The sequence below is a fragment of the Tympanuchus pallidicinctus genome, unplaced genomic scaffold (genome assembly GCF_026119805.1).
Source record: "Tympanuchus pallidicinctus isolate F22 unplaced genomic scaffold, pur_lepc_1.0 scaffold22, whole genome shotgun sequence".
NCBI lineage: Eukaryota > Metazoa > Chordata > Aves > Galliformes > Phasianidae > Tympanuchus > Tympanuchus pallidicinctus.
This window is the reverse complement of record NW_026294739.1, coordinates 40,479,031-40,505,559: the sequence shown is the minus strand read 5'-3', so window position 1 is coordinate 40,505,559 and position 26,529 is coordinate 40,479,031. Positions and strand designations below refer to the sequence as shown.

The window sequence follows — 26,529 nt, the reverse complement described above, 5'->3', positions numbered from 1 at the left end:
GGAAAATAATCAGGTGATGACAGTTCTCTCCAACTGGGGCAGAAGAGTGACAGAGCTGGAGGGAGGATATGCCCACAGGGGTCCCTTCCACAGCCCCTGTGATTCTATGACTCTATGAGCACGCTCCAGGTCAACAAAGAAGAGTGGACCTGGGGTGTGAGGAGGAGCTGCTGCTCCCAACGGATAGAATCTCTGCTTCTGTGTATGATGGAAGCAGTGTTTGATGAGGACTTCAGCCTCCTTTCCAACCCTGACCTTTCTTGAGTTCCTGGAGCTGGAACAGCAGTGAAGAACTGTCGTGCTCTTAGTGCCTTCCTTGCACCAAGGCTGTCCCTAACCAACAGCGTCGCTGGGTTCACAGCATCTGGGACATTCAAGAGAAAGAAGAAGTGACTGCAGTTGAAGGGGGATGGGGCTGCACCAAGACACAGCTTGGTAGGAGCAGCTCGGCCAACAGCTCCAGGAGAGAATCAAGGATCCCTGACAGAGACTAAAACACAGAGAGAGGTGAGAGACCTCAGAAGGGGCCATGCTCCATTCTACTAAGCCAGCAGGGGCGGTACATTAGCTTGAGCTGCCCTATGTAAGTGCAGGCTGATGTAATATTTCATAGAAAAACCACAACACCAAACAGGAACAGGGCTGACATTTCATAAGTCACGGTCCACATCCCAGAACACACAGTGACTTCACAGGTGAGGTGATGTCCCACCAGAGCTGAGCACAGCAGAGAGCCAAGTGCCAGCAACAGGGGCCACCAGCAGCCCTAAATACAGCAGTGAGGAATTAGTCCTGGATACATTTTAGGAGGTATGGAGCAGCAGATCATGGATCCAGAGACACAGCCACAACACCAAGAAATCCATCCATCCATCCATCCATCCATCCATCCATCCATCCATCCATCCATCATCCATCCATCCATCCATCCATCCATCCATCCATCCATCCATCCATCCTTCCATCCATCCATCCATCCATCCATCCATTCATCCATCCATCCATCCATCATCCATCCATCCATCCATCCTTCCATCCATCCATCCATCCATCCATCCAGAAGATAAGCCATCTACAGCAAACAGGGTCAGAGTAACAATATCACATCAGTGCTCCTACAACACCCAAACCAGGGATTGACGACCCAACCCTGGGCTTAAATGGGCCTTCTGGCCTTGGTCAGAGATTGTAGGGTGGGAGAACATCCACTGATTAGACTGGTCAGGGTGAGTATGGCCAACATGTACCTTCAAGGGCTGCCACCATACCACCTGATGGATGCTATTGGGGAGATGAAGGAACAGAACCATTCAGGTGCTGCTTTGTGGCTCCATGCACTCAGTCCCCAGACTGCCATGTCCCAGTGCCAGCCACATCCACTCAGTGCATGGGAAGTGACTTATCACTGAGAAGTGATTTATCACTGTCTGCCTATGAACTCATTCATTTATGCAGCCTCCCCCTTCTCCCCCTTGTCTAATAACAGAAGAGGAAAAAAAACATTCTTTCTACAGAGCTTCTTACCCTTAAAATGACCTTCCTGGCCTGGTGATTCATCAGAGGAAGTTCTGGAGGATGTTCCCCACGTGCCGCTGCTGGCAGTGCAGCAGTGTGGGGCAGGATGCAGGAGCAGCCCTGGCCTGGGTGACATCCTAGCCAACCCTGGTCTGAACCTCCTGAGGACAGTGGTTTTTAACATAAGAACTTTATTATCATTACTACTACAAAAATACAATATAAATCCCATTCACATACATTCATCTAGACTCAACACACAAACGAATCGAAGCTGACAGTAGTCACTGCACTGTAGAACAAAAGGACCCTCCTGGAGCCTGTCCCCCACAATCAGGGCTCCTGGCTGCCATGGGTTGGGATCTGCCCCAGTCACAGCCTCAACCCACAGGTGAAAACCTGCCCAAATACAGCGTGCCAGTGGGTAAGGAGCAGGGATGGGATGAGCACAGCTGGTCTGGAAGGAGGAAGGCTATGGTAAAGCATTTGGCAGCTCCATTTGCTGTAGTGCCTGGACCTGCACGGGGCCCTGCTGCCACAGACATGAGCAAGCCAGACAAGCCCAGCAAGACAACAGACACAGTGCAGTGTTTTCCAGTGCTCCCAGCACTGCACGCACTCTGTGATGCTCCGCTAGCAAGGTGATGTGCATTCACACTGCTGCAAAACTTTACTACAAAAATAGTTGTTTCTGATATTTCATATGAGAGAGCTATAGTACACCACAAACTGCAAGGCTGTGAACCTCTAGGGTGGGTGGGAGGTGCTGCTGGCAGTGCCTGCAGGTGGATCAGCTCCAGGTGGTGTTACAGGGCTGGAGCTGCACAGCTGCCAAACATGGGTGGGTTTCACCCCAGATTCCTGGCTGCAATCAATCCTCTCTCCCTCCTATACCTGCAAAGCCCTGGATGGATCTGTCTCAAGCCAAGAAATAAGAGGCTGAGTGATAACAGAAAACAGCACTGCAGTCATCCTCCCACCTCCAGGGCTGGGTGGATGCCCTGATAACATCTGATGGATCTGACAGGCCAGCTTTCTTCTAGCTGGCCTTTACACCTGGCTCATGCTTCTGGCTTTGATTATTTTGCTTATTACATTTTTACTTTCTTTTTCTATCTATAGTTTGGAGTATGATCCACTGAGAGTGGTTGGAGGGGAACCTTTGATACGTAACCTCACTATGAACCTTGGGTATGTAGCTCTACCTACAAGGCATGCTTGAGGAGGAGACCTTTACAAAGTCAGGCAAAAGTCATACTGGATTAAGAGTTAAATGAGGGCTTTCAGCAGCTGGCCATGGATAAAAGATAAAGCTGACACACAGCAGTGTCTAGATGTGTGAAAATGAGAAACAATTTAGGTTAAAAAAGCCCTCCTTTGGTACTGCAACAGCGCCAGCATAGCCTGCTGATGTACACAGGTGTATATATGTATATAATATCTGAAAGCTGGACGACCTCTGCTGGCTCTGGTTATTAAATACCCAATTAACTGGAGTGTTTAATCAGCCCAAGGAGAGCCAGCACCCAGCTTACTGCCAGCATCACTTTAGGTCTGACAGAGCAGCGAACTGAAGTGCAAAGAAAGAAGCAGCCGGAAGTTTGTAAGTGCAGATTCAGTGCTTTGGCATTGGGATTGCTGACAGTGGCAGAGCCCAAGTCCAGCAGAGGGGGGTGGGTGCAAAGCTGCTCAGATGGATGATGATGGAATGTGGGAAAATCCCCAACATTCGCTTCTGCCCACCGCTTGGCAAGCAGCCCCACTACAGCAACATCCTTTCTACTGAACGGTGCCAGAGAAAGGAACATCCCATCTGCTCCTAAAATGTTGCCATTGGCCAATGGGAACTTAGGGTATATTTTTTTTAGCGCTCTGCTCTGAGAAAATTCTCAGCTATCTTAGGAACTGCTTTGTACTGGTCACCAGGCCAGCAGAAGCTTGGCTTTCCTGCAGCAGCACACGCATGCTCTAGGCCAAAAATGTCCATGCTATACAGCATTCAGATCACTTCCATTGGATGGACACTGCCTTGGTGTCCCTCCTTCAGATAGAGCAAGCCTTCGACCATTTCTCTTGATGCTGTTTCTGCTTTCATTCCAAATTTTATATATAGCCATATAGCTGCAACACCACAAGCAATCAGGCCACCTGCCAGGGCGACAGGGATAACAAAGTGCATTTGGGACTCTGACAAGGAGCTGAGTGCAGGTGGGTCACTTGGGCTTCTTGTAGCCTGTGCTCTGGCTTGGCCTGAGAACATCTGACTGGTGAAAACTAAGATATCTGGAGGACCTTGCTTTCCTAAGGGCAGTAAATGATCAAATGTCCCAGAACCAAATGCAGAGGAACTGAAATTTTTGTTGGCATGGACATAAAGATCTTTGTCTACAGCAGTTGTGGGGTTTTGGGTAGGAACTGGAGCAGCTTCTGGTGTGGATGGGACCATGCTGACCTCTGTGCTCTTAAGGGTGGAAGGGAGAGCTGAAGCAAAACTCCTCAAAGCAGTGTCTGATGGGCTGCCTCTTGCACTGACTGGGTCCAGGGGGTCGTTTGTAGGAAGACCAGGATGGTGCAGTCCTTTGGAAACAGATGCAGGGTCTGAGTTTGAGGTAGAAGTCGTGCCTTGGGCATCACCCGCAGCATTTGCAGCATATCCCACAGCTTCTTCTGTGCTGTCAGAGCCATGCGCAGGATCTGTGGGGCATGGGGTGGGTCGGCCAAGGGCCATGCCAGCTGTTAAATGCACAGATGTGAAGGATTCCCTGTTTGCTTCTGAAATGACTTCAGAGTGCGTAGCAACTCCCGACGTCACGGCGGATGGCCCTGCAGAGAAACGTGTGGCGTTCTGCACGGCTGGGGTGGATTTGCTGGTCGCCTCTGTGCTGGCAGCAGGAACGGGTGCTCTCTCTGAAGCTGCAGTGGAAGCAGTGGCTGGAGGTGGAGCTGGGACTTGGAGACTGGTGTGCTTGTGGAAGGTGCCAGGCTCTTCGGGCACCGCTGCTGCAGGGGAGGTGGCAGCCTGTGGAAGTGGGGATGCTGCCGAGGCCTTTTCCTGGTCCAGCTTCCGCACGATCTTCTTCACCCACCCTTCATCTGGATTTGCACAAATTTCTCTGAGCTTCTTAGTAGTAAATCTGAAATGAACATAAAGAGAGATCACTCGTTAGGTGAGCATAACAGTGCCTTATGTTATCAGGGTGGTACAGAAAGCACTGGGGCAGGAATGCTGAGCCCTGCTGGCTCTAATGAGCCCCTTCCATCAGGCTGGATGGACTGTTTATTTCTGGGAAGGGCAGGTGCCTCGGATCCCACGTGGATCAGCGAAAGCTGAACATGACTCAGAGGTGAAAGGCTTTAAATCACAGTCACCACTGGCTCTGCTTCCAGCAGCTCCTTGCTCTCAAGCAAAGATACTGATGGCAGTGTTTATATTTACTCAGCTGGGGAGGGAATACATTGAGGCACCCAGACAGAGGCTGCTTACATGATGGCTTTCTTGGCACACTGGAGTTCGGTCATCCGGTAGCTCTTTATCAGCCTCTCATCTATGGCACGGTGGAAAGAGACACACCATTTTGAACACTTCAGAGGTGCTTTGGGTTGCCCTGAAATACAACATCCAACATATTAAACCTTGGCTTTGTACTAGGCACAGTAAACACTGGGTTTGATTATTCTTTATCCTCCTCTACGGAAAAGGAGTCTGAAGTTTGCCATGGAAGCTTCCAATCTCTGATAAAATGAGACATATGGATCCCATAAAAGCCATGATTGGTCATATGATGCCTAGAGGAAAAAAAAAAAAGAAGAAAAAAGCACTGTCCAAACTGTGAGGCTCTTGGAATACCACTGCAGTTTTGCCATTTTCCCCAGAGTTGGGAGCTAATGGGACCTTTCCCCTTTGGTGAAGTGACAGGAGCACATTTGGAGCCCAGAAGATGCATTTCTCCACCCTGCAGCAACCTGCTCTATCACTCAGAGGCTCTCAGTGCAGGTCAGAGGGCAGGACAATTGTCCTATTCTTATCTGCATTACTCACATCTCTTTCCGCTGTGGGGCATCCCCTCCTAGCAAGCATCCTGCAGCTCTGAATGCTGCTGTAAGGAAAAGCTGCAGAGAAAGAGTGCTCTGACAAAGCGACGTTGCTCCCACAGCCTTTATCCCACAGTGTGGGGATGCCATCCCAGCAGCCCGGCTTCAAAGCCACAGCACTTTCGCCAAACATCTGCTTTCCATTTCCACAGGAAAACACAGTTTTCATTTGGCCAAGTGTAAAAACATCCTCCCTTATCTGACATAGGGGTGAAGGCAGTCACACCACTGGGGAGAACGCAGCCATGCCAAGAACAGGCGCCTGCCAAGAGAGTGGACATTGCACAACGCAGCGAGATGTTTCTGCTCTCATGGGGGAACCAGGCTTAGAAAGAGAGATCCTCATCTATCCCTGCAAAGAGAGGAGCTGGAGTTTGGTTCAGCTCACACGGTCTCTACAAAATGTCGTCCGCTGATTTCCAATGGATTTGGTGAATTTAGTGAAGTTCAGTTGGGAATGACCCAAGCACCTGGTGTGAGAAGCAGCACTGCTCCAGGAACGGCCCCAGCTCTTCTGTATGTAAAGAAATCACGAGCAAACGCTCCTGTTGCCCATTTCAACCTCTACACCTCTGCAGAGCTAAAGCAAAGCCCTTTTTCAGCCTGTAGCATCTTCTGTGGCACCTCAAGGTCAAGAACGCCTGCTCCCTGAGCCTGCAGGAATGACCAAATTCCCAGTTAAGTCTCATAACCCACGGCACACACTGCTGCTGGCTTCTGCTTTCAAAACTCCATTTAATGAACCACGAAGGTTGACAAAAACCTCTCAGCTCCCTAAGTCTGATCCCACCCTCACCGTGCCTGCTGCCCACGTCCCTCGGTGCCACATCCCTGCAGCTGTGGGACAACTCCATGGACGGGGACTTCCCCACCTCCCAGGGCAGCTGTGCCACAGCCTGACCAATGATGCACGAGGGCTTGATCCAACCCCACTTGGACAGATTTTCTCTTGGTTTTCCACTTCTGACTTGGAGAACCTGCCTGAAGGAGTGAGGAGAGGACGGAGCTCCGTGTCCAGCTGCTCTCCTGGCTGTCCTTGTTCCTCCCGTCTGGTGGCACTGGGGCACACACCTCAATAAGGGCTCTGCCTCTTTCTGTGTACGTCCCTTTGACCTGGGCAAAGTCTAGTTTTGCTGGCACTGCCAAGAAGCCTCCTGGCAATCCGCCCTGCTCTGTTTGTACAGCAATCACCGCTCTGCACGTAGACAACTTACACTGAGACCAAGCAGGAAAAAACGTGCCCGTCTCCCCTCAGTCCTCCAACACCCCTCTGCATGCCAGGATCTTCACATGGCCAACAGGAGAGCTTCCAACCTGTGCAAGCATGGCCACACATATGTGAGCATCCCCAAGGCCAGTGCAGACAGACAGACAGACGGACTGACAGACTACTATCCTCAGGCAGGATGCTGCCCCAATGGCACGTCCCTGGGGCTCTGCACTACTGCTGACCATCAGAAATCACAAAAGCCATCAGCAGGGCCACAGGCTTCCTTGCAGCAAGGCCGTGTGCTCCCCAACAGCTTCCTACCCAGCCCGTTCCTGCCGCAGGATTTCCCAAGCCGAGGAAGGCGTGAGGTTCCTTCATGCCTGTAACCTGATCTTCCCTGCTGCGTACAATCCTCTGGCCCCACGCACTAACATCCAACTCCCCAGTCCCCTGAATAAAGTCAGAATCCTTTACACGGAGCCACAGATCCCTCCGTGAAACCACAGACCCCTGTGTGAAACCACAGAACCGTCTGTGAAGCCACAGACCCCTCCCAGCTCTCGTGGGGAGCCCAAGACTTGGACCCAGAGCTCTCACCTCCAGCCATAGCTGCCAGGAACAAGACCCTCAGAGCAAACAGGATCTGGAGAGAAGCAACCCTCATGTTCCCGTGGTCAGCAGCAGGAGGGGTACAGGAGAAGGACGACGGGCGGTAAGTCTCACTCCTGGATGCCTACAGCATCCTCCGGAGCAATGCAGCTGCAGCAGCTCATTCCAGGAGTGTGAAGTCCTGACGGGACTCCAGCTGCTATTTACAGACTCCAATTCCTCCACATGACGACAGATAGGAGGCGGAGGAAGAAGCCAGGCAGGGAAGGAATACTGTTTGTGCCGTGGAATGGGACAGCTGCTGGAATTCCCCGCTGAGATGACAACGCCTCCTCAGTTTTTCAGTTCCTTGGCTAAAGGAACTAAAGGGCTAAAGGAGCAGGGCTGGCTGCTCCACGTGGCTCTCACCCACTGCCCATAGGTTTGCAGAGCCAACACCAATTCACAGCTCCCCAGCGCTTGTAAAGCTCACGTTATTCACTCTGAGGGCAAAAGCAGCCCTTCCTTTTCAGCAGCAGCATCAGTCGTTGGGCCAAAAAGTGTGGTGTTTGCTAATTGCTTTCACAATTCATCAGCTAATCTGATAAGCCAGACTGCCTCCTGGGAGACGGGAGCAGCCAAAGCAGCAACAGAAAGGCACTGCCTCCCCAGGGTCTATTTGCTCCAAGGCACACTGCCTGCCATGTGCTTGTCCATACAGCCCCAAGCTTTGGTAGAGGGCAAGCTATCAGGGTCTTGCTGATGGTCTGCAAGCACCAAGAGCGAACGGGGGCTTCCCAGCACCAGGTCCGGTGTGGACATGCCAGCACTGCTCTCACATCCTGCACCTTTGCTTCTCTTTCGTATCAAATCCCAGATGAATGTGAAATGTTTTTTTTTTCCCTGCCAACTTGCACAGCTGAAAAATGAAGATAAGATTACGATTGAGACACAGTGTGGCTCTACTTCTTAAAAAGCCCTTCGCAGAGATTTCTCAGGGCCGGTCGGAGGTCTGGCTCTCCCGCTGTGGGAAATTCCAATCACTTCAATTAAGGATCTTATTCCAGAACAGAGTAAAAACCCCCCAAAGTTTCCATAAAAAGAACTGTTAAAACTTCTGGTGAGAAATTCCAGCCTCCAAAATTAGCCTTGTTTATGCTGTAATGGACAAGCGTATGTGCATTCAATTAATCCTGGAGTTAATCTGTTTGATGCAGGCAGAGCAGAACATGCCCTGTTTGCCAGGTTCCTGCCCTTGCCGTGTTTCTCAGCCTTATGGGAAACTTTTATTCCGGGAAATGGCATTGCCTGAGGCTGCTTCTGCTGCACAGCTATTACCCTCAGCAGTGGGTAAAACCAAGGAGAGGCTCCAGGAGCTGCTGGAGCCCAGGAGGTATTTCTATGGGAAGCAGTGACAAACGACAGGCTGTGTCCTGATCTGATGGCTAAGGGTCTCGAGATGATTTTCGTTACGATGGAAATTGCCTGTCCTAGTTTGATTGCCTTCACTTGTTTTAGTTTTGCTTTAGTTTATGGCAACAGCAAGTGGATATCCAGTGTGGGCAGTGTCCAGCTGTGAGCACGGACTGCAGCGCTCAAGCAATAGAGCAAAATCCTGTGAGCCACATAAAGGCAGCTTCCAGAAAGCAGGCAGCTTCCAGGAAAACCAAGAGTAGAAGACCTGAGCAGCTACACTACACAAATGTATGGAAATGAAACCAAATAGATGAGGACCGAGGAGAAAGAAAGCCCACTGGGAACAGCATGTCTTTCCAGTGGCAGCTGCAGCTCGTCACAGCCATTTCTTCCTTAGGGTGATTGAAAGGGGACTTCCTTGGGTCACCCCTAGCAGGCAGGGGCACATGGAAAGGGCTGCAGAACACCCTCAGCACATCTGCTGGCGATCCAAAATGGCTGAGTCACCAAAAGGCTGTGCAGCCATTCAACATGAGCAGGACAGGTTCCTCTCTGCCTCGTCTGATGGGGTTCAATGTGAGCAAGCATTAGATCCTGCACCTGGGGAGAATCACAGAGTCATCAAGGTTGGAAAAGACCTCTAAGATCATCCAGTCCAACCATCCACCTACCACCAATACTGCCACTAAACCACATCTCTCAGTGCCATGTCTGCACAGTTCTTGACCACCCCAAGGCACAGTGACTCCTTCACCTCCCTGGGCAGCTGTGCCAGTGCCTTACTGCTCTTCTGAGAAGTTTTTCCTACTATCCAGCCTGAAACAGAGGAATACCCACATGCATCAATGTGAGTTAGGGGGTGATCTGCTCGAAAGGAGCTCTGCAGAGAAGGACCTGGGTGTCCTGGTGGCCAGCAGGGTGCCTTTATGGCCAAGAAAGCCAATGGCATCCTAGGGTGCATCATGAAAAGAGTGACGAGCAGGGCAAGGGAAGGCCTTTTATTTTGTTCTTTGTTCTTTATGACTAGGAAGGCAGATGAATATAGGAGAACCAGGTCCCAACCTCATGTGGGACATCAGGACATACGTGACTGCCCCCAGCACAGCTGATATCAGCCTTCTTCAAACAGCATCTGCCCTCAGCACAAGGCACAAGCTGGGGCCGGCTCCACAGGTCTGTGCTGCACAAGGCTACAAACCAGCAAGCTGGAGCACCCAAAGGTGGCGTCAGCTTGGGTGGCTGCCAGGGCCATTCATCTTGAAGAAGAGCAGGAAGGTCCTTAATCTGATCTGAAACACAGCCAAGGAAAAGCCACAAACAAACACTTCTGTGCATGTGCTGCTGAGTACAGACCAAGGGATCGTGCACGGCGCCCCAGCACTCACCATCCACTGCAGCTTTGCCTCAATTGTTCACAAGCAAATGCTGGAGCTGTGCGTCGGCTGGAGGATCTCAGCAGCCAATGGAAGGGATGAGTCATGCAGGGGATTTACCACAAACACACAAAGCACCTCGACCCTACAAAAGCCACTGGCAAAACAACATGCAGAGAGAACAAGAGCTGTGTCCAAAACAAACAGGAAGTGATGGAAGAACACCATCCTTCTCCTTTAGGCTGTTTCATGGTGGAAATTCAGGCTCCTTAGCTACTCTTGGTACCGCCTGCTGCTGTCACGGGTTTGTGTTCCTGGAAATCAGGAGAAATGGGAGAAGAGTGAAGTCAGGGAACCCAAAAGGCTGTATGTGATCTGGGAGAGAGCCCAGTGCTGATCAGGTGATGATTTGATGATTCCCAGTGCACCATCCATCCAGGAGCTCCCAACACCTCCAGAACTGCTCTTCTAGGTTGAACCAGAGCAGGGAGGCCCAGCACCTCTGGTAGCAGCTATTAACAGCATCCTTTGCAGTTCGTGGTGCCACATTCACCACCTACGTCCTAGAAATTTGCTGGGGAGCACAACACAGCTTCTGGGAAGATTCTTAATGCTGCAGAGGAGACAGCCCACCAGGAGACACTGATCCAGAGGTGAGGTGATTCCCCCAGTCCTCCACCAGAAATTGATATAGATGTTTTTCCATAACACTCCTGAACAAAACTGTCACTGCAGCTTCCCATCATAGAGTTATAAAAGCATTAAGGTTGGAAAAGATCTCTAAGATCATCAAGTCTAACCATGAACCCATCCCCGCCATGCCTACTCGTGATGTCCCTCAGAGTTGTTTTGCACAGGGATGGTTTAGGTCCTTCTCCCTACACAAATAGCAGCCCTCTGCACTGCACTGCCCAGACATGTTCCACGAGCACTCTGTGCTTTAATGAGCCCACTGAAGTCCTCAGTCTGGAGAGGCCACAGTGGTTTTCTTGGTGCTGTCGCAGCACTGGGTGGCCCCGGAGCTGACCCCACAGCCTCCCAACTCTTGGCCAAGGCAACTCAGGGAATTTCTTAGGGCCAAAGGCACCTCTTGTTGTGGAGATACCCTCAGCCTATGACTGACGTAGAGCTCTTGAGCCATTACTGTAATATTTAAGAGCTGAATCCAGAAAGTGCTTGGCACTGCACAGCTGGCTTCTTTCACATTAAAGGAGGCAGCAGGAAATGAGGAACAGCTGTCTGGGGCTGTCTGTGCTCAGCGTCTTTGCAGAGCAGCTCCTCTTTGGGAAGTATGTATTATTGCAGCAGTTGTGTTTTTAAGGAATTGCTTTCCTTAGAAAAAGACCGTTTTAAAATTAGCAGAGAACACCACAGGAGCCTTCGTTTCTCCGAACACGACGACTTCCTCCTTCCTTGTGATGGAGAGTAGTTCTGGATAGAGGCACACTGTGCAAAGTGCTGATGCTGTTTTATTCCTGTTCCCAAAGCTTAGGAGTGCTGCCCAAGGGCACGTAGGAGCCCCCTCCTCACCTCAGCCCACTTCCCTGTAAAGGTGCTGCAGTGCCATGCTGGGTGCACAGCAGGGACTGCCTGCACAGCCCGTGCCTGCAGTGGGGGGGGGGGGGGAGGGGTGTCTCAAAAACAAACACAGAGCGATGCACTCACGTTCTTTCCAAACAGAAGAGCCTCTTGTCTCCAGCAGAGCAATGCAACAAGCTGTTCCCTGCTGTAGGAGATGAGAAAAGCTCTTCTGAGTCTACGCGGCTTGATGGCATAGGTAAAAACAAAAGGCTGCTTTTCCAGGGAGGGAAGGGACGCTGGGACTTAGCTAGGACTTGCCTGAACAGATCAGGGTCTGCCTCCTGCTGGGCCCATTGAGAAGCCTTGAGATCCACTGATGTCGCAATCCTTCTGCCTAGCTGCAGGGCACAAAGGCAGTGTTTCTACAGAGCTGGCATAAAGGAAGTATCAGATTATCTCCAAAATACTCGTCTTTCCCCACTGCACTGCAGCCAAGAGAGGGGCAGCTGATGGTGGGCACCCCAGGAGCCTCTGCACATCTCAGCAGAGCACAGCTGCTGCAGGATCCAGGATTGCCTCAGGCACAGTAGAGTGGCTGTGTGTCACCCCAGGGTGGGACAAGGGGGTCTCCTCTCCTTGAAAAAGGGTCCTGTAAGGTGGAACACGGGTAGGTGGGGAGCGGGAAAACACCACGGTGTGGTTGTTTCACCTCTATGGGAGAGGTGTGGGCTCTCCACGTGGTGACTTCCTGCTTCTCCAACCAACTTGTTGCTGCCAGCCCAAGTAAGGAGATTACCAGAAACACTTTCCATTGACTTCTGGGAAAGGCTCCCTGCCTCCCCTCCATCTCTTTAGGGCAGCAAGCCAGGTGCCTTCAGCAGCAGCTGTGGGGACCGGTTGGACAGGAGCTCACCATTAAGCTGTCATAGCGGAGACATCCAGAAACCCTTCTGTCCATGAGCAGTCCTACTGGGGCTGACAGAATACTGCAAGGGTTTGGGGGCTGGCAATGTCTGCTCTTCCGAGCTCTGCCTCCACCAGCATCCCTACAGCTACCTTTTCCAGGCTTGCTGGCTCAGACCACAGTCACCAAACTGCTCTCCCTGTCCCTGATCCCATCCTTTCTGCACCTCACTTGATTAAAGCAGAGCACCTCCCACTCTGTTTTCACCAAGAGCCTCCATACTCCTTCCAGGCTTTCACTAATTGATGTGCTCCCCCATCAGCTTATTTAGAGGACTGCTAGCTCCCTGGGAGCATGCTTGGCTATAGCCAAACTCTCTCTCTGTAACCATCTTGCCCTTCTGTCATAAGAGCTACTCAGTTGTATATTTAAGTGCAGTGCAATGGAGTCACTGCCTCAGAGAGCAGCGGGTGCTGGCTGTTAACATGGTGGTGGTGGTTGGGAATAGTTAATAAGTGTTGCTGGGGCTGAGGGCAGGGAACATTCCATCCCTGGGCTGTGGAACTCACGGTAACACTGAGGATGCAGCAGGTGAGAATCAAAGCAAGCAGTGAGGAGGAATGCCTGAGATTCAGAATGCTATTCTGAATGCCTGCATTCAGAATGCTATGAGACAGAGCCAATTGCATTGTGCACTGAAGTGGGCTCGTGACCAGCAGCATTCTTGCTTCTACCTTTGTACCAGAATAGCCTGCTACCAGAGCTGCCTTGTCCGTGCTGCTTCCTGCTGAGCTGGGCTGCAATAGCTCGCCCTGCGCCGTGCTCCTCATCCTGGGACGCTGCACTCTGACCCCAACCCGGGACAGATGGGACAGGCAATCGAGTGCTCAAGCAGAGGTGAACCACCGCTACCAGCAGCAGCGAACCGCTCTGTAAGGCTCCCTGCTTCGTGCAGGCAGCGGGGCCAGCAGCCCCCGGCCACCGCCTGGGAGCAAAGGCCGGTGCCAGCAGAGGATGCGAGGCGTCCCCTGGGCGCTCACCGGGTTCCGACACGAAACCCAACCCGGTGCGACGCAGGGACAAAGCAGGGACAGCGGGCATATACGCATGCGCAGCGCTCTGCGTTGTGTAGCGCCATGTGGAGGGCTCGTTTAACGCTGTCAGGATGGCCGAGCGGTCTAAGGCGCTGCGTTCAGGTCGCAGTCTCCCCTGGAGGCGTGGGTTCGAATCCCACTTCTGACAAGTGATAACGTTTTGCGCTGGGCCCCTCGCGTTTTTATCGCGTTGTTTCTCTGCACGTTTCCCGCGTCTCTCCCGCAGCGGCGCTAAAAGAGCAAGCGGGAGCCGCCCGCCGCAAAAAGGAACGTTGTCAGAAGTGGGATTCGAACCCACGCCTCCAGGGGAGACTGCGACCTGAACGCAGCGCCTTAGACCGCTCGGCCATCCTGACCCGCTGGCCGAGCCGCCGCCATTCACTCCCTTGACGTATCTGTGAGACGCGGCGCCGCCCCGACGGGGCGGACCGGACTGCGGGGGGAGCTTCCCCGTGGGCCGCCCCGCCGGTAGCGCTGAGGGCGGCCCGAGCCGAGCGCTCGTGGCATGGCGGGGCTGCCCGGATCCGCGGGGACGCGGAGCAGCTCCACGGGAGCCCCCGCCACTCTGCCCCCCCCACGCCTCGACGAAGCGTTCCTGTGCTCGCCGCTCGGGGGACTGATGGGCGCCCAGGCTGTGAGTAGCGGGGTGAAGGGGAGCGGGACGCTTGTGGGTGGAAGCTGATGGGGTTGTGACATCCTTGCAGCAGCACCAGCGTGGCTCTCTGCTCCACATTTAGGCTCCCATGGAAGGCTGGGACAAGAGGAGGGCAGTGCGAGGGGTGGAGGCGGGAAAGGGATGGAGCTGATAGCAGGACTGCTCCCAAGTGCTCCTCTCCAGGGGCTCCTGCTCTAATGTCTCCTGCTGCCACTGCACAGCGGGGCTTTCCCTATCCCCTTTTCTCCCAAACGAGGGTTAAAAATAGATGCAAAAGACAAGATGGCATTGTCTGGACTGAAACAACAGCAGCTGAGCAGCAGGAGCATGCGTGCAGCAGGACAAAGGCCACTATGTCCCCTACACGACAATGAAGGACGCAGACATCACAGCTCCTCCTGGCTGAGCTCATGGGAGAGCTGTGGGTGCAGCCCCAGCGGCACCAGGATGAGGATGGGGTTGGTGAGACCTCCCCGGAATACTGCGGCCAGCTGTGGAGTCCTCAGTGAAGGAGAGATGTGGATCTGTCGGAGCACTTCCAGAGAAGGGGCACAAAAATGACCTGAGGGATGGAGATTCTACACTATAAGGGCAGGCTGAGAGCTGGGGCTGTGCAGCATGGAGAGAAGGCTCTGGGGAGTCCTGAGCAGCCTTTCGGTATCTAAAAAGGTGGCCATAAAAAAGAAGGGCACAGACTCTTTTAGCAGGGTCTGTTGCGATGGGAACAAGGGGAAGGGGTTTCAGGCTACAAGAGGGGAGATTTAGACCTCTCCCTGCCCATCCTGCAGGTGTTTGGCCTCCTGGTGTGGGCTCTCCTTGCTGACACCACCTACCACCTCCACGCAGCGTATGGCTGGGTGCTGTTTGTGTCCATCTTCCTCTGGGTAGCGACGGTCCTGCTCTTTGTGATGTACCTCCTGCAGCTCCCCATGAAGTTCTACATGGTCCCCTGGCCCCTCATGGTACGTACGCTGGGTTTGCTCCCAGGGTGAGGGGCTGGGCCCTTTTCCTGTGGTTCTCCTAGGAAAAGGGAAGGAATATGGGGTCAGTCCAGCTAGGTGACTGGAGAACCAGAAGCCCATCTCCACCCCTGTGCATCAGTAGCACCAGGTGGACCATGCTTTGACACCAGGTGGGGAACCTCCATGTGGATCAGCTCTTGTACCAAAATGTGTGAGCACATGCCTTTGAAGCTCCCTAGTAACAGAACCTTGAAAATGAGCACGACCAATGAGAAAAGAGCTCTCAGATCCCCCAGTCCAACTCCAACCCACCCCCACTGTGCCCACTAACCATGTCCCTCAGTGCTACATCTCCACACTTCTTGAACACCTCCATGGATGGTGATTCCACCACTTCCCTGGTTTGTCAGCTTTCTGCACATCCTTGTCCTTGCCTATGGTAGAGTGCACTCATACCTGGGGACATCCCTGAACCAACCCTTTGCACCAGGCTGGCGCTCAAGTCTTTTGCTTTTGGAAGAGCCCTACGCACCCGCCCCAAGAGGTGGGCTGCTGGGTGCAAAGCACAGCCCAGATCTCCTCACCTCCTCTTCGCCCTCTCCAGCTGATGATCTTCAACGCAGTGGCAACCGTTCTGTACATCGCTGCCTTCGTCACGTGCTCAGCAGCCGTGCGTCCCACCTCGTGGCGCCAGTGGGATTACAACAGGAGAGCCGCCGCCTCCGTAAGTACGGGCGCGTGGGGCCGTGGCTGAGCTTCTGGGACCGAGGGCTCACGCTGCACTCCGCTCCTCTTCCAGTTCTTCGCCGGCCTCGTCATGCTCACCTACGGGGCGAGCACCTTCTTCAGCTTCCGTGCCTGGAAAGGACCGGGCAGCAACGCAGCCAGCAGCCAGGCGGCCAGCCAGGCGTGAGGCCGCCATCGTGGCCGCTGTCCGTGGTGCTGCAGTCCCGCCCGTCGGCGCTCTGCTCTCGGGTGACCGCGAGATGCTGAGGGCTCACCGAGGTCGAAGCTCCTGCTGGTCCTCGCACGGTGCACAGGAGCCAGCAGCTCGCTGGAACACTTGTACCGAGGAGGCTCACCCCGTTGGCTGCACTTTACTACTAACATTCACTAAACCAAGCCCGCATGGCTGCCTGTGGTCGTGCACAGATGCGGTGTAAATAATTGCAATTAACTTCTGTCCGCGGGGGCAGAGCTGGAGGATGAAGGCTAGGCCAAGAAAGAAGTCTAAACTGTTATCACGCTGATCTTCAAAATAAAAAAGTCAAAGCACAGTTTTATGCTTTCAATAAATATCTTCCTAAATCCAACATTCGAGTCTGTCTGTTTCACCACCGCTGCTGTCAACAAATCCAGCTTTTGTTCTCTCAGGATGCAGTGGGCATTTGCCACAATGCCAGATGCCCAGCCACTCACCACAACATTTTCCTTCACATCCTTCTTGTACAAGCTAGTAGGTCTATTTCATCTGGTTTTAATCTATTTACACACAGGCAGCTACTCTGTAAATTTACCACATACGCTGTTGGCATGGGTAGAGTTGTGCACAACACAACTTGTATCCAGAGGTTGGCTCAGGAAATTTAAGTACGTTACTGAAAGGTGTGAATTTAAAAGGGACTGCACAAACTGCACTGGAATCACAGAACCAGGAAGAGCTCTCAGACCCCAAATCCAACCTCACCGTGCCCACTGCCCACGTCCCTCAGTGCCACATCCCCACGGCTCTGCGACACCTCCAGGGATGGGGACTCCCCCACCTCCCTGGGCAGCTGTGCCACTGCATCACTGCTCTCATGGAGAGGAATCAGCCCCTGACAGATCTACTTGCACATGCTGTGGAAGGAAAGCAGGCACAATGGAGCGTCAAGTCTCAACAAATACGTACAAAACCCAAAATCCATAAGAAAATTGGCCTCTCAAAATGCATTTTGGTGGCAATGTTAGAACTCTTAAGAAATGAAGTCAGACTTGCACACAGCCCAGCGCATATAGAAATTTAATCTCTTATAAAAGACCTTTTGCCTGGTGGAAAAGGCACCGATTGGAGCCCAGTCCCAGCGTGTCACAGAGAAACAAATCATCCCAGGAACATCAAACCACAGAAACCAGCCAGGACGGAGTGAGCAGGGTTTGATCCGGGCAGCTCCACTCAAAACCAGGGGAGCTTTGGTGCAAATTTTCACGGTCTAAAATTGAAATGAAAAAGAAGCAACAACAAAACTTCACTGGGAGTTGGTATCAGCACACCCAAGTGCTTACAAAGAGCTTGAATGCTCACGTGGATGTTGTTCACAGGCGAATGACACAGAGGTCAACCACATCCCCACCTCACAGCCAAACTAATGCATCTAGTCAACACGCCATTTGAATTATTGTACAAAATAAATTCATCTGAAAACACTCAACAGAGAATTTGTGAGTTAAGCAAGCAGAACAGCACAGATCTATCAACAGCAAGAAGTGAGGAACCACGCCTCTGTGAAATAGTGACTTTGGTATACAGGAAACTGAGATATAAGCCCCATCCAAATATGAATTCACTCAACATCGTGTGCTCCATCTGGACTCTGAAATTACAACAGGCTGTGCTTAAAACAGAACCACCTCCCCTCTGGGACGTCACTGTCTGGGTATCCACTCGCACTGCTGTTACTTCACATAATTATCCACAGCAACTGCAACAGGAGAATAAGGATTTTGCTCCAGTTAAAATCAAAAAGGGAAATTTTGGGTTCAGTTAAGATTTAATTCAGCTCAACAATTCACAATTAAAACATTTCAATGGGGTTTCTTTTAAAACTGATAAAACCTTAAAAAGTCTGAAGGAAGGAGTTAACCAAGGAGCTCCTGTCCATGTACAAATGGCAGCCCGGGGTCTTGATACCTCCAATTTTAACCTCAGGATTCAGAAGGGCACGTAGCTGCATCTGGTTTGGATCAGAGCTGCTACCCAACGGCCTCACTTTTTTTCTCTCTGGTAAGAGCCACCTCAGGGCATTGCCCTGCTTGCTTCCCAGCCCTGCATGCTGACCATGCTTGAGGGAGCAGCCCGCACGGCCCTGTCTCCTCACTGCTGCTCAAACAAACTACTTCACTTCAGCAATCAAACCCTAGCACTGCTGAGATGACTGGCAGAAGCCAGCAAGGATCATCTTTGTGCTGGTAGGAGGCTTTCTCCCTGCAAAGCAGGCTGTACTTTTGCTCTGCCCAGGTCCTCATTGGGTGACAGCTGCTGCTGCACTCAGTGCTCTGCAGCATCAGCAGCCTGCTCCTGTCTGCTCTCATGCTTTTAGACATGCATTGCCTGAGCGTGTCACGAAGCAGGAGATTAACATGTCTGATAGCACAAGAGCAGAGGGTCACTATGGCTCCAAATACATTTTAATTGCAACTGTCAAGGCAGAAGCAGCTTATGGCTACGGCCCCACTACCAGCACTCACGTGCTGCTTCACCAACAGCTAAAAAGCAAACACACATTTTAAACAGCATGCTATTGAGAGCAGCCAATGACAGGTGGTGAACAGGTCCGTGCCCAATGTACCCTCAAGCTTACAGCTGTGCCACTGCCAAACAGAAACAAACTGCATAGATAGGCCAGCTTTGGATTTGTCACAGTTATTTCCTCAGTGTAGAACAGCTGGGGGCTGAAGCAAAGCCAATCAGAACTTTGCACCTTAAGGATGACACTGACTTAAGCCAACGAGCAGACAGATCTGCATGCTAACACAGCAACCCTCACCCAGCACACAGGCAGCCTGGGGCTAAAACATCTACATATGGAAACACACACTTCTGTAACAAAGCTGTAACATCAGATTAAAGATTAAAAAAAGGCATGTATGTATTCACACCTGCCCAAGAGCTGGACAGACACTTTCTTTTTGCATTGCCTTCTTGATTCTTTAGAGTTCTGCCTCTTGGGATGATGGCTGAGAAGCCAACCCCACAAAAAAACACATATAGCTCTATTTATCATCTTCTCAGCACGCTGAGTTTCTTTGTAACAGTTAGAATGGTGTGCAAATACTGTGTATTTAAAATACAATTACTCCAGGAGGACTACAGTTCTCTTCTTCTGTGGCCACTGAATACCAGCAAGTTTCAGGCATCTGAAGGCACAGTCTGAGAGAGTTTTCATCACATAAAAGCACCTTGATTCTCATGACCTTTTGTGTTTTAATGTCCCAATGCAAGCTGTAGCAGTGCACCAACTGTTCTAGGAGGAGGAGATGGATGATTTGTTTAGTGATGTCACCACTAATCCACCACTTAAATCCAGACTTCGACCTTCTTTTTCCTAGAAATGTCAGAAAAGAAGACATCCTTAACTCAATGCTGCTTTGAAATACACAACCTTTTCAGTTCAAAAGATGAAATTCATATTCTGTTAGTCAAACCAATATAAAACTACGCATTACCTGAGCATCTGAGCACTCATCTTGCTGAGGGACTTGAAAAAATTCTTAGCAGAGCATTTATTCCCTCTTTTTTGAATCTGTTTCCTCCTCTTCACAACCAAACCTCAGCAAGAGGTTGTGCAGAAGCTGGATTTAGTACCTGTGTGTCACTGCCAGCTGCACACCCAGCTCACAGCAGCCTCCTGCACCCAGGCAGTGCAGTGGGAACTGGTGATACGTGGCTCCTGTGGGTTCACCTTTTGTCTCCAAAGTGGAACCCCCAGCTGAAACTGTTCCTGCTGCTGAGACACACATTGCCTCCTCACCCTGTCCCTAGGAAGTTACAGGGGTGCAGTTTAAGTTCAAACAGCCTCCCAGTTAAGTTCTTTTCCTTTTGGGCCTGTACAACCTGTGAATGAACGCTGCTACCCACCGCGGTGACGCTGCCTTTGTTGCTCTCAGGCAGAGCTGTGCAGAAATAACAGCCATCATGTCAGAGAAAATAAACAGTGACACACTTACAGCTCTGTAATCCAAGAACATTTCCTTGAAAGCCAGGAAGTCAGTAAATGTGAGGAGCATATCAAATATATCACCTGCCATTTCGTCTTTGTGCTGCCTACGGAGAGAAGATGAGGAATGAGAAAACCATGCGTTCAAGCCTTATTTTAAAATGTGAGGTCCAAAAATGGTACCAGGACACTAACAGAACTTCAACAAGAACATTGCAGGCCTCTCATAAAGCACCATTTTAGACAAATATTACCTTGCAGCATTTCCAATCGTTATAATACATACATCAAAATATTACCATTTATCTAAACACAAGCTTTAAGAGTATCAGTTTCTTTGTCTGATTTCCAAGGACTGATGTGTAAGTCAAAAGAACTCATATCCAACCAGCATTTGTTCCAGTTATTCTACAGCAGAGAAATACTCCAAGCTGTCCTTTCCTATTGTCCTATTTCCTATGTCCTATTAATGGAGCTATTCACTTTAATTAGCCTTCACTAGATGGCCCATACCTGCACAGGTAACACAAAACCCTTATTGCTGTTAGTCTGGGAGATGCTACTGAGTGGCAATTCAAAGCTTTCTGGACCCAGACCTCTAGAGCTCAGTTTAGATCCCAGAGCAGCCCTGCTCAGATTAAAGGGTGCAGCCCCCAGAGTCACCAAGCATAACAAAAACACATCAGGAAGGTGGAGAATGTGAAAGTCGGGTTTTAAACAGGTTCAAAGCAAAAGAAACTTGGAGTAGAAGTGGTTGTGGGTTTGCTTGTTGTTTGTGTTTACCAGCAGATGATTCTAAAACATATTTCAGCCAATACTGCAGGAATTCAGAGTAGCAGAGCACTACTACTACTATTATGATCCTTAAGGGGGAGCATCTATCTCAAGGGAGAGCTGTGAACACCTGAATTCAAATCTAGATAGAAAGATTGAGACACACACAACCCTCCCTCCCCCTCAACAAAAGCAAAGCAGAAGACTCACTGCAAAGACATTGTGAAAGCAGTCATATTAAAACCAGGCATCCGATCGAGCAGTTTTTCTTCAATGTATTTCTCTATCAAAGAGATCTTAAAAGAGAAACAAACAAAGGCCAATCAATCAAAACCAACACAAAAGAAAACCCAATCAGGAATCCTCTCCACCCCGCAGCACCTTAATGATCTTCACATGCAAATTTGAAAACAATCTTCCTCACTTTGCTTTGTCATGCACACAACACACAGGCTGGATTTCTGTTAGAAGTTAAACAGCTGAACACCGTGTAAGCTTTCAGGTGAAACAAACAGAAAGGAACCCGTGGCTCCAGATAATCCCCCTCCTGCTCACAGAGCACAGCTGTGCTCCACAAAGAGGCAGCAGGCATCACACTGCCTTTGCTCTACTGTGAAGCCAGCATGCTACAAAAGGGGGAACGCAAGACCTGACTTCGGCCTTAGGAAAATAAAAAAAGCAATTCATGTGAGGGATAAGAAAAAGCATCTTACGTATTCATTAAATATAGAAGTGTAGATGAGCTTGTTTTCTTCTGACTCATCGAACTCCTGGTAGTGCTTCTCCATAAAACTCCTCTGTATGGACTGGAAGTCGTCATCTGGACCACAACAAAAACGCATCATCCACTTGGGGGTTGAGTCACTCTTTTCACAACAGAAACCCCACTGTCACCAGCCCTCTGCTCTCCTGTGGCAGCCACCCGCGTGGCACACGTGCAGGCAGTCACACCAGGAGCACAGCTGCTGCTGGGCCAGATCCTGGCCCATCTGTGAGAGTACAGAGGGAGCAGCTCCAGCTGAGGGAGCCCATCACCCGTGGCAGCAGCACACGGCTGCTTTTAGGCAGCAGCTCTGACCTCAGGGTGGAATTTAAAGTCAATTGTCTTCCTACAGCTTCTCAAATTCAAAAGTACCAGCAGGACCGCCAGCTACTGAAGGCTTTTTTTCCCACTTGTGGAAATGAATAAAGCAAATTAGCACCAAACTCAACACAACAGGCAGGCTGCACACCTCTTGGTTAAGGTGAGAGCTGATGATTGCCTCTGCTCACACAGTACAGGACTGGCTTCACTGAACATTCTTACCACCAGCAGGTTCTGCCACATCGCAGGCTGCTGTTGTGCAAACAGCACACAAAAGGCTTTCCTGTACACTTTTTTACTGCAGCAATGATGAGAAGAAAGGAAAGAGAGGAAAGAGCTTCCATGAGCAGGCAGAGGGTAGACCGGCTGTGTGTGTGCAGCATTTTTAGCACCCATCTTGCCTGCTTGCTGAGCTTACCCATGATGATATCCTCCAGGTACCCAACGATGGCATCAAACTCTGCATCAGATGGGGAGGAGCTGAAAGCAGAAAAGGTGCATAAATACACGCTGCAACTACGGGAGAAATAAACTTTACAATTAAGAAATGTTAAGGAAAGGCCAAGTGCAGGGAAAGCCCAATAAAGCAAAGCAACCACAATTTCCTAGTGCCAACCTAGGAAATATTCCACGAGACCGATCATGAGACAGCTGTGTGGGATTTTCATTAGGCATCTGTAATGTTTTCCTAATTAAAAAGTTGTTTTACTGGTGTTAATGTTACATAATTCCAGTCCAGATGCAAAAAGAACGAGAAGAGTACAACCATAACACCAAATTAAACATTTTCCATGCTGTAAATCCAGGCTTCTACCACATTTATTTCCTGGATAACTCAACGTGGTGACCACGGAACTTTAGATGCTGTTTTGCAGTACTTAGCCTTCTTAAACTCAATAAATACATGTATTATTTCACTAAAGAAACTTAAATGCTTTTTCTTGTGCATGCTGCACGCAAAGGGCAGAGCCTCATAAGGTAATGAGCCTCATAAGCAGTAAGCAGATGTTAAGCATCATGAATGATCTGAACACATCCGGAGAAGGAACTTTTAGCAGCAATATTTCAGAACCCTGCTCATTTTATGGTTCTTGTTCAGACACATCAGTTAGAAGCAGAGCAGAACTCTCCCTCAGACTGTGCTGCTTTCAGACAGCAGAGCATCAGAATTCAATCAAGAGCAGTTGAACTGTCCGGCCATAGGGCTCATCCTGACCAGAAAAAACGTAAAGATATTTGAATAAAGAATGCATATGATCACCAGGCCATGTTCCAGCAACATCTGTGATGTGTTGAAGCTTAGAAGATGAGGTGTGGGAAGGCCAGCAGAGCAGAAAGCACACATTTCCACCAGAGGGCACAGCTCAGCCAGCAGAGGAGCTCCCAGAGGGCAGCAGCAGCTCTGCGTTCCTCCATGCCTTTCTGACTTTAAGCAACAGGGCTTCTCATTTTGCATTTCTATGCAAGACGACCTTACTATGGATAATTTACTTTTCTTTTTTCTCTCTCTCCCCGTGAACACCACCACCGTCTTTAGAGGCTTTTCCAGCTTATATTTCACAGCTTATTCTATTAATTTAAGCCAGTTTCAGCTTGTGAAGCACACCACCCTGTTCCCTGTAGCTGTTCCCAACCAGCATCGATTGAGTTTCTCTAACCACACCTATACCTGCACATCTCAGCAAACACACGCTCACAAAGCAGCCCGTCGTTTAAGCACACCAAGGCCAGCACAACCTGTGCTGCTGTAGCAGCCCAAGGTCCGTGTGCCCTTGGGACAAGACAAACAAATGATGGAGAGAGGCACAGCCACATCCCCTTCGGCCACAAGCTTCAGATGAAGAGCACGGCAGGGAGAATAGGGTGAGCCTTAACACCCACCTGTGTAAAATTCGGTTGGGTCATGGAAACAATGGTTGGGCTGGGAGGGATCTTAAAGCCCATCCAGTCCCAAGCCGTGCTGCCAGCAGGCACATCTCTTATGGATCAGGCTGCCCGGGGCTCCACGCAGCCCGGCCCTGAGCACCTCCAGTGGGGCACCCTCAGCTCGCAGGGGCTCACCGCCCTCACACTGACAAGCCCTCTGAGCCCCCACTCTTTCAGTTCAAAGCCTCACGCTGTCACTGCAGGGCTGTCCGGCTCAGCGCACGGAGTTTGGACTTCATCTCAACTCTGAACGCATGCTCCTCCTCCTTCCCAGGGCTCTGCACTGCTCTGCGCCCTTGTCGTCCCGAAGGGCAGCATCTACTAAGCAGCACGGCATACATTCACTCTCGCATTAAATTCCTATTAAGATACGTTAAGCAGGAAATAGCTGCCGTCGGACCCGACGCAGAACGCAGCACACTTACACGGCTACACCGAAGTTCTCCTCCTCCGAGCTCTCCATCCCTCCTGCACAACGCGCAGCAAGCTGCGCTCTTCCTTCTCGCGGCACAAAGTACTGAGAAATCGCACACGGGGAGGCGTTAATAGAAAAGCAATTAAGCCAGACGGACCGCAGGCCCACCCGGCGCACACACCGCCCCGCACCGCCCCCCCCCCAGGGCCCCGCACGCCCCCCGGCCCTGCCGTTACCTGGGAAACGCTTCCTTCCGGTCTGGCTGCAGCCAATCGCAGAGCGGAAGCGGCCGCAGAAGTCCCGCCCACACACCGGGAAGAGCCAATGGGAGAAGGCGCGTGCCGCCATGGCAAGCCGGGATGGAGGTGGAAACGAATGGGATGTCGTCCTCCATAAGCTTCCCCCTCACAGCTCTGAGGCCATAACCCCGAGTCCCAGCACAAGCAGAAGCACAAGAGAACGGTAAACACTCTTCAAGACGTTTTATTTTCAAACAGACCGACTGTGCCACGCTCCATCTCTCCCTTTCTTTAGTTTCCCACCCCTCAGAGCCCCACAGCGAGCACCCGCTCCCCACAGCCACCCCATGGCGGAGGGCAGCAGAAAGCCAGCCCCACCTACAGCCTTTCCATACGTGAAATGAATAGGACAGCCCTCTGCAACACAACCCCTTCGGGTGCTGCTGGCTCTCTGCCCAGCAAAGTACTCTAAAGCATTCAGGTCTCCTTGTGAAGCAGCATGCACTCAGACCCACGTCCACAAAGGCACCTGGGTTATTTGGACCCCTATGTTGCAATCAGACACCTCTGCGGGCCTTGGAGCCTATCTCATACAGCACTTGGTACTGAGCAGGATTCCCAGGCACCTGGGGGAAGTTTTACCTCAGTTAATCCTGGCCAGGGAACCCAAAGCCTAGAGTTGACGGCATCCATTAAGGCAGAGTTCAAAGTGGTTCTGTCCCACTTCTTCCTCTACAGCACGCTTCGTATCTTTGTGCCTATCGTTGCATTTGGAAGCATTTGGAATTTCATCTCTAAAGATTCCGAAAAGCAGAATGGCAAAGTGGAAAACACCTGAACTTTGCAAAGTAGAGTCCATGGAGAAATGAAGAGGCCCAGGCACCCGTTTGCCATCTGACCTTCATCAAAACAGCTGGAAGAGAATTCACATTTCAGCAAGACCAACCCTCGCTCCGCTCCCGATTCAGTCTGTATTTGGAAAAAAGCTCAACAACAAAGTGATGCACAGAACTTTCCTAGTGAACACCTTTTACGTGAGGCTCAGAGGACTTCTCTCCCTCCTCCTCCTCCGGATTAAATTCAGCACCCTTGAGTTAGGGAAGGCAGAATGTGAGAGGAACTGCTAGACAGCTTGATTCTGTGTGCAGTGCTGTCAGTAGGAAGCAAAAGTACTCAGCATGAGGAATACATCTCAGCTTTCCTAACAAAGATGGTAAAAGGTTGAGGATAAAATACCTCACAGCGTGAGAATTCACTACAACAGTCTCCACTACTGAATCGCTGCCAAGAGGTGGGATGGTTATGGTCTAAGTTATGTATGCATTAGTAGAGTTCTACTATATATCCCAATAATTTAAAAGAGCAACCTGTACAAGTCTTGGAAGAGAGTTACACAGCCTCGGTGCAAAATAAGCTTAACTCCACTGACTTTTGTGCTACTTCACCAACTGAACCCTGACTCCTTGTAGAAACCTAACTAAGTGGTCAAAAGCTGCTGCTGAAACACATCCTCAACACGCAAATGTCACAAATGTGTAACTCAAGTGGAGCAGACGTTTCCCCCCATAAGATCCCTACCAAAATACAAAGTGTGGCCCCAAACCTGCTCAGAGCAGGGCTGATACATGACAAGCAAGGTGCATTTTTAAGGAGTTACAGAATAAGACTGAACTTGTTACTTGGATAACATTCCCCCTCCCCCTTCAAATACACTGGCCCAGAATTCTTCTCTACGCTTTTAAGTTAGCTCAATATTTTCCAAAGTGAACATAAGCTTCAAAAACAATACTAATTAAAAAAAGATGTCTGTAGATACCTTAAAAAATACCCAGAATATCAAATTAA

At 50.7% G+C, this 26,529-nt stretch overlaps 3 protein-coding genes and 2 non-coding genes across 7 annotated transcripts; 2 read left to right on the top strand and 3 right to left on the bottom strand.

Annotated features, from left to right (window-relative positions):
- Positions 1-1,689: 1,689 nt before the first annotated feature.
- CX3CL1 (C-X3-C motif chemokine ligand 1) lies at positions 1,690-10,383 on the bottom strand. Of its 3 annotated transcripts, none has more exons than XM_052686171.1 (3): positions 10,207-10,383; positions 5,000-5,120; positions 1,690-4,649 (listed from the first exon to the last, which is right to left on the bottom strand). In XM_052686171.1, exons 2-3 carry the CDS (start codon positions 5,032-5,034, stop codon positions 3,515-3,517), a joined length of 1,170 nt encoding a protein of 389 aa, XP_052542131.1. In that variant the 5' UTR covers positions 5,035-5,120; positions 10,207-10,383; the 3' UTR covers positions 1,690-3,514. The 3 variants fall into 3 exon arrangements, with proteins under 3 accessions (XP_052542131.1, XP_052542129.1, XP_052542130.1); XM_052686169.1 differs by lacking the exon at positions 10,207-10,383 and adding an exon at positions 7,415-7,647; XM_052686170.1 differs by lacking the exon at positions 10,207-10,383 and adding an exon at positions 6,576-7,230.
- A 3,395-nt stretch (positions 10,384-13,778) lies between these two features.
- Positions 13,779-13,861, top strand: TRNAL-CAG (transfer RNA leucine (anticodon CAG)). Its single transcript has one exon. It is a non-coding gene; the product is annotated as a tRNA-Leu (tRNA).
- A 125-nt stretch (positions 13,862-13,986) lies between these two features.
- Positions 13,987-14,069, bottom strand: TRNAL-CAG (transfer RNA leucine (anticodon CAG)). The gene has a single exon. It is a non-coding gene; the product is annotated as a tRNA-Leu (tRNA).
- A 75-nt stretch (positions 14,070-14,144) lies between these two features.
- On the top strand, positions 14,145-16,641 carry PLLP (plasmolipin). The gene is made up of 4 exons (XM_052686180.1): positions 14,145-14,347; positions 15,157-15,330; positions 15,935-16,054; positions 16,130-16,641. Exons 1-4 carry the CDS (start codon positions 14,219-14,221, stop codon positions 16,241-16,243), a joined length of 537 nt encoding a protein of 178 aa, XP_052542140.1. The 5' UTR covers positions 14,145-14,218; the 3' UTR covers positions 16,244-16,641.
- A 674-nt stretch (positions 16,642-17,315) lies between these two features.
- ARL2BP (ADP ribosylation factor like GTPase 2 binding protein) lies at positions 17,316-24,642 on the bottom strand. Its single transcript, XM_052686183.1, has 6 exons — positions 24,456-24,642; positions 22,523-22,584; positions 21,734-21,840; positions 21,231-21,316; positions 20,257-20,353; positions 17,316-19,634 (listed from the first exon to the last, which is right to left on the bottom strand). The coding sequence occupies exons 1-6, from the start codon at positions 24,491-24,493 to the stop codon at positions 19,554-19,556; spliced, it is 471 nt and encodes a 156-aa protein (XP_052542143.1). The 5' UTR covers positions 24,494-24,642; the 3' UTR covers positions 17,316-19,553.
- Between the last annotated feature and the right edge of the window lie 1,887 nt (positions 24,643-26,529).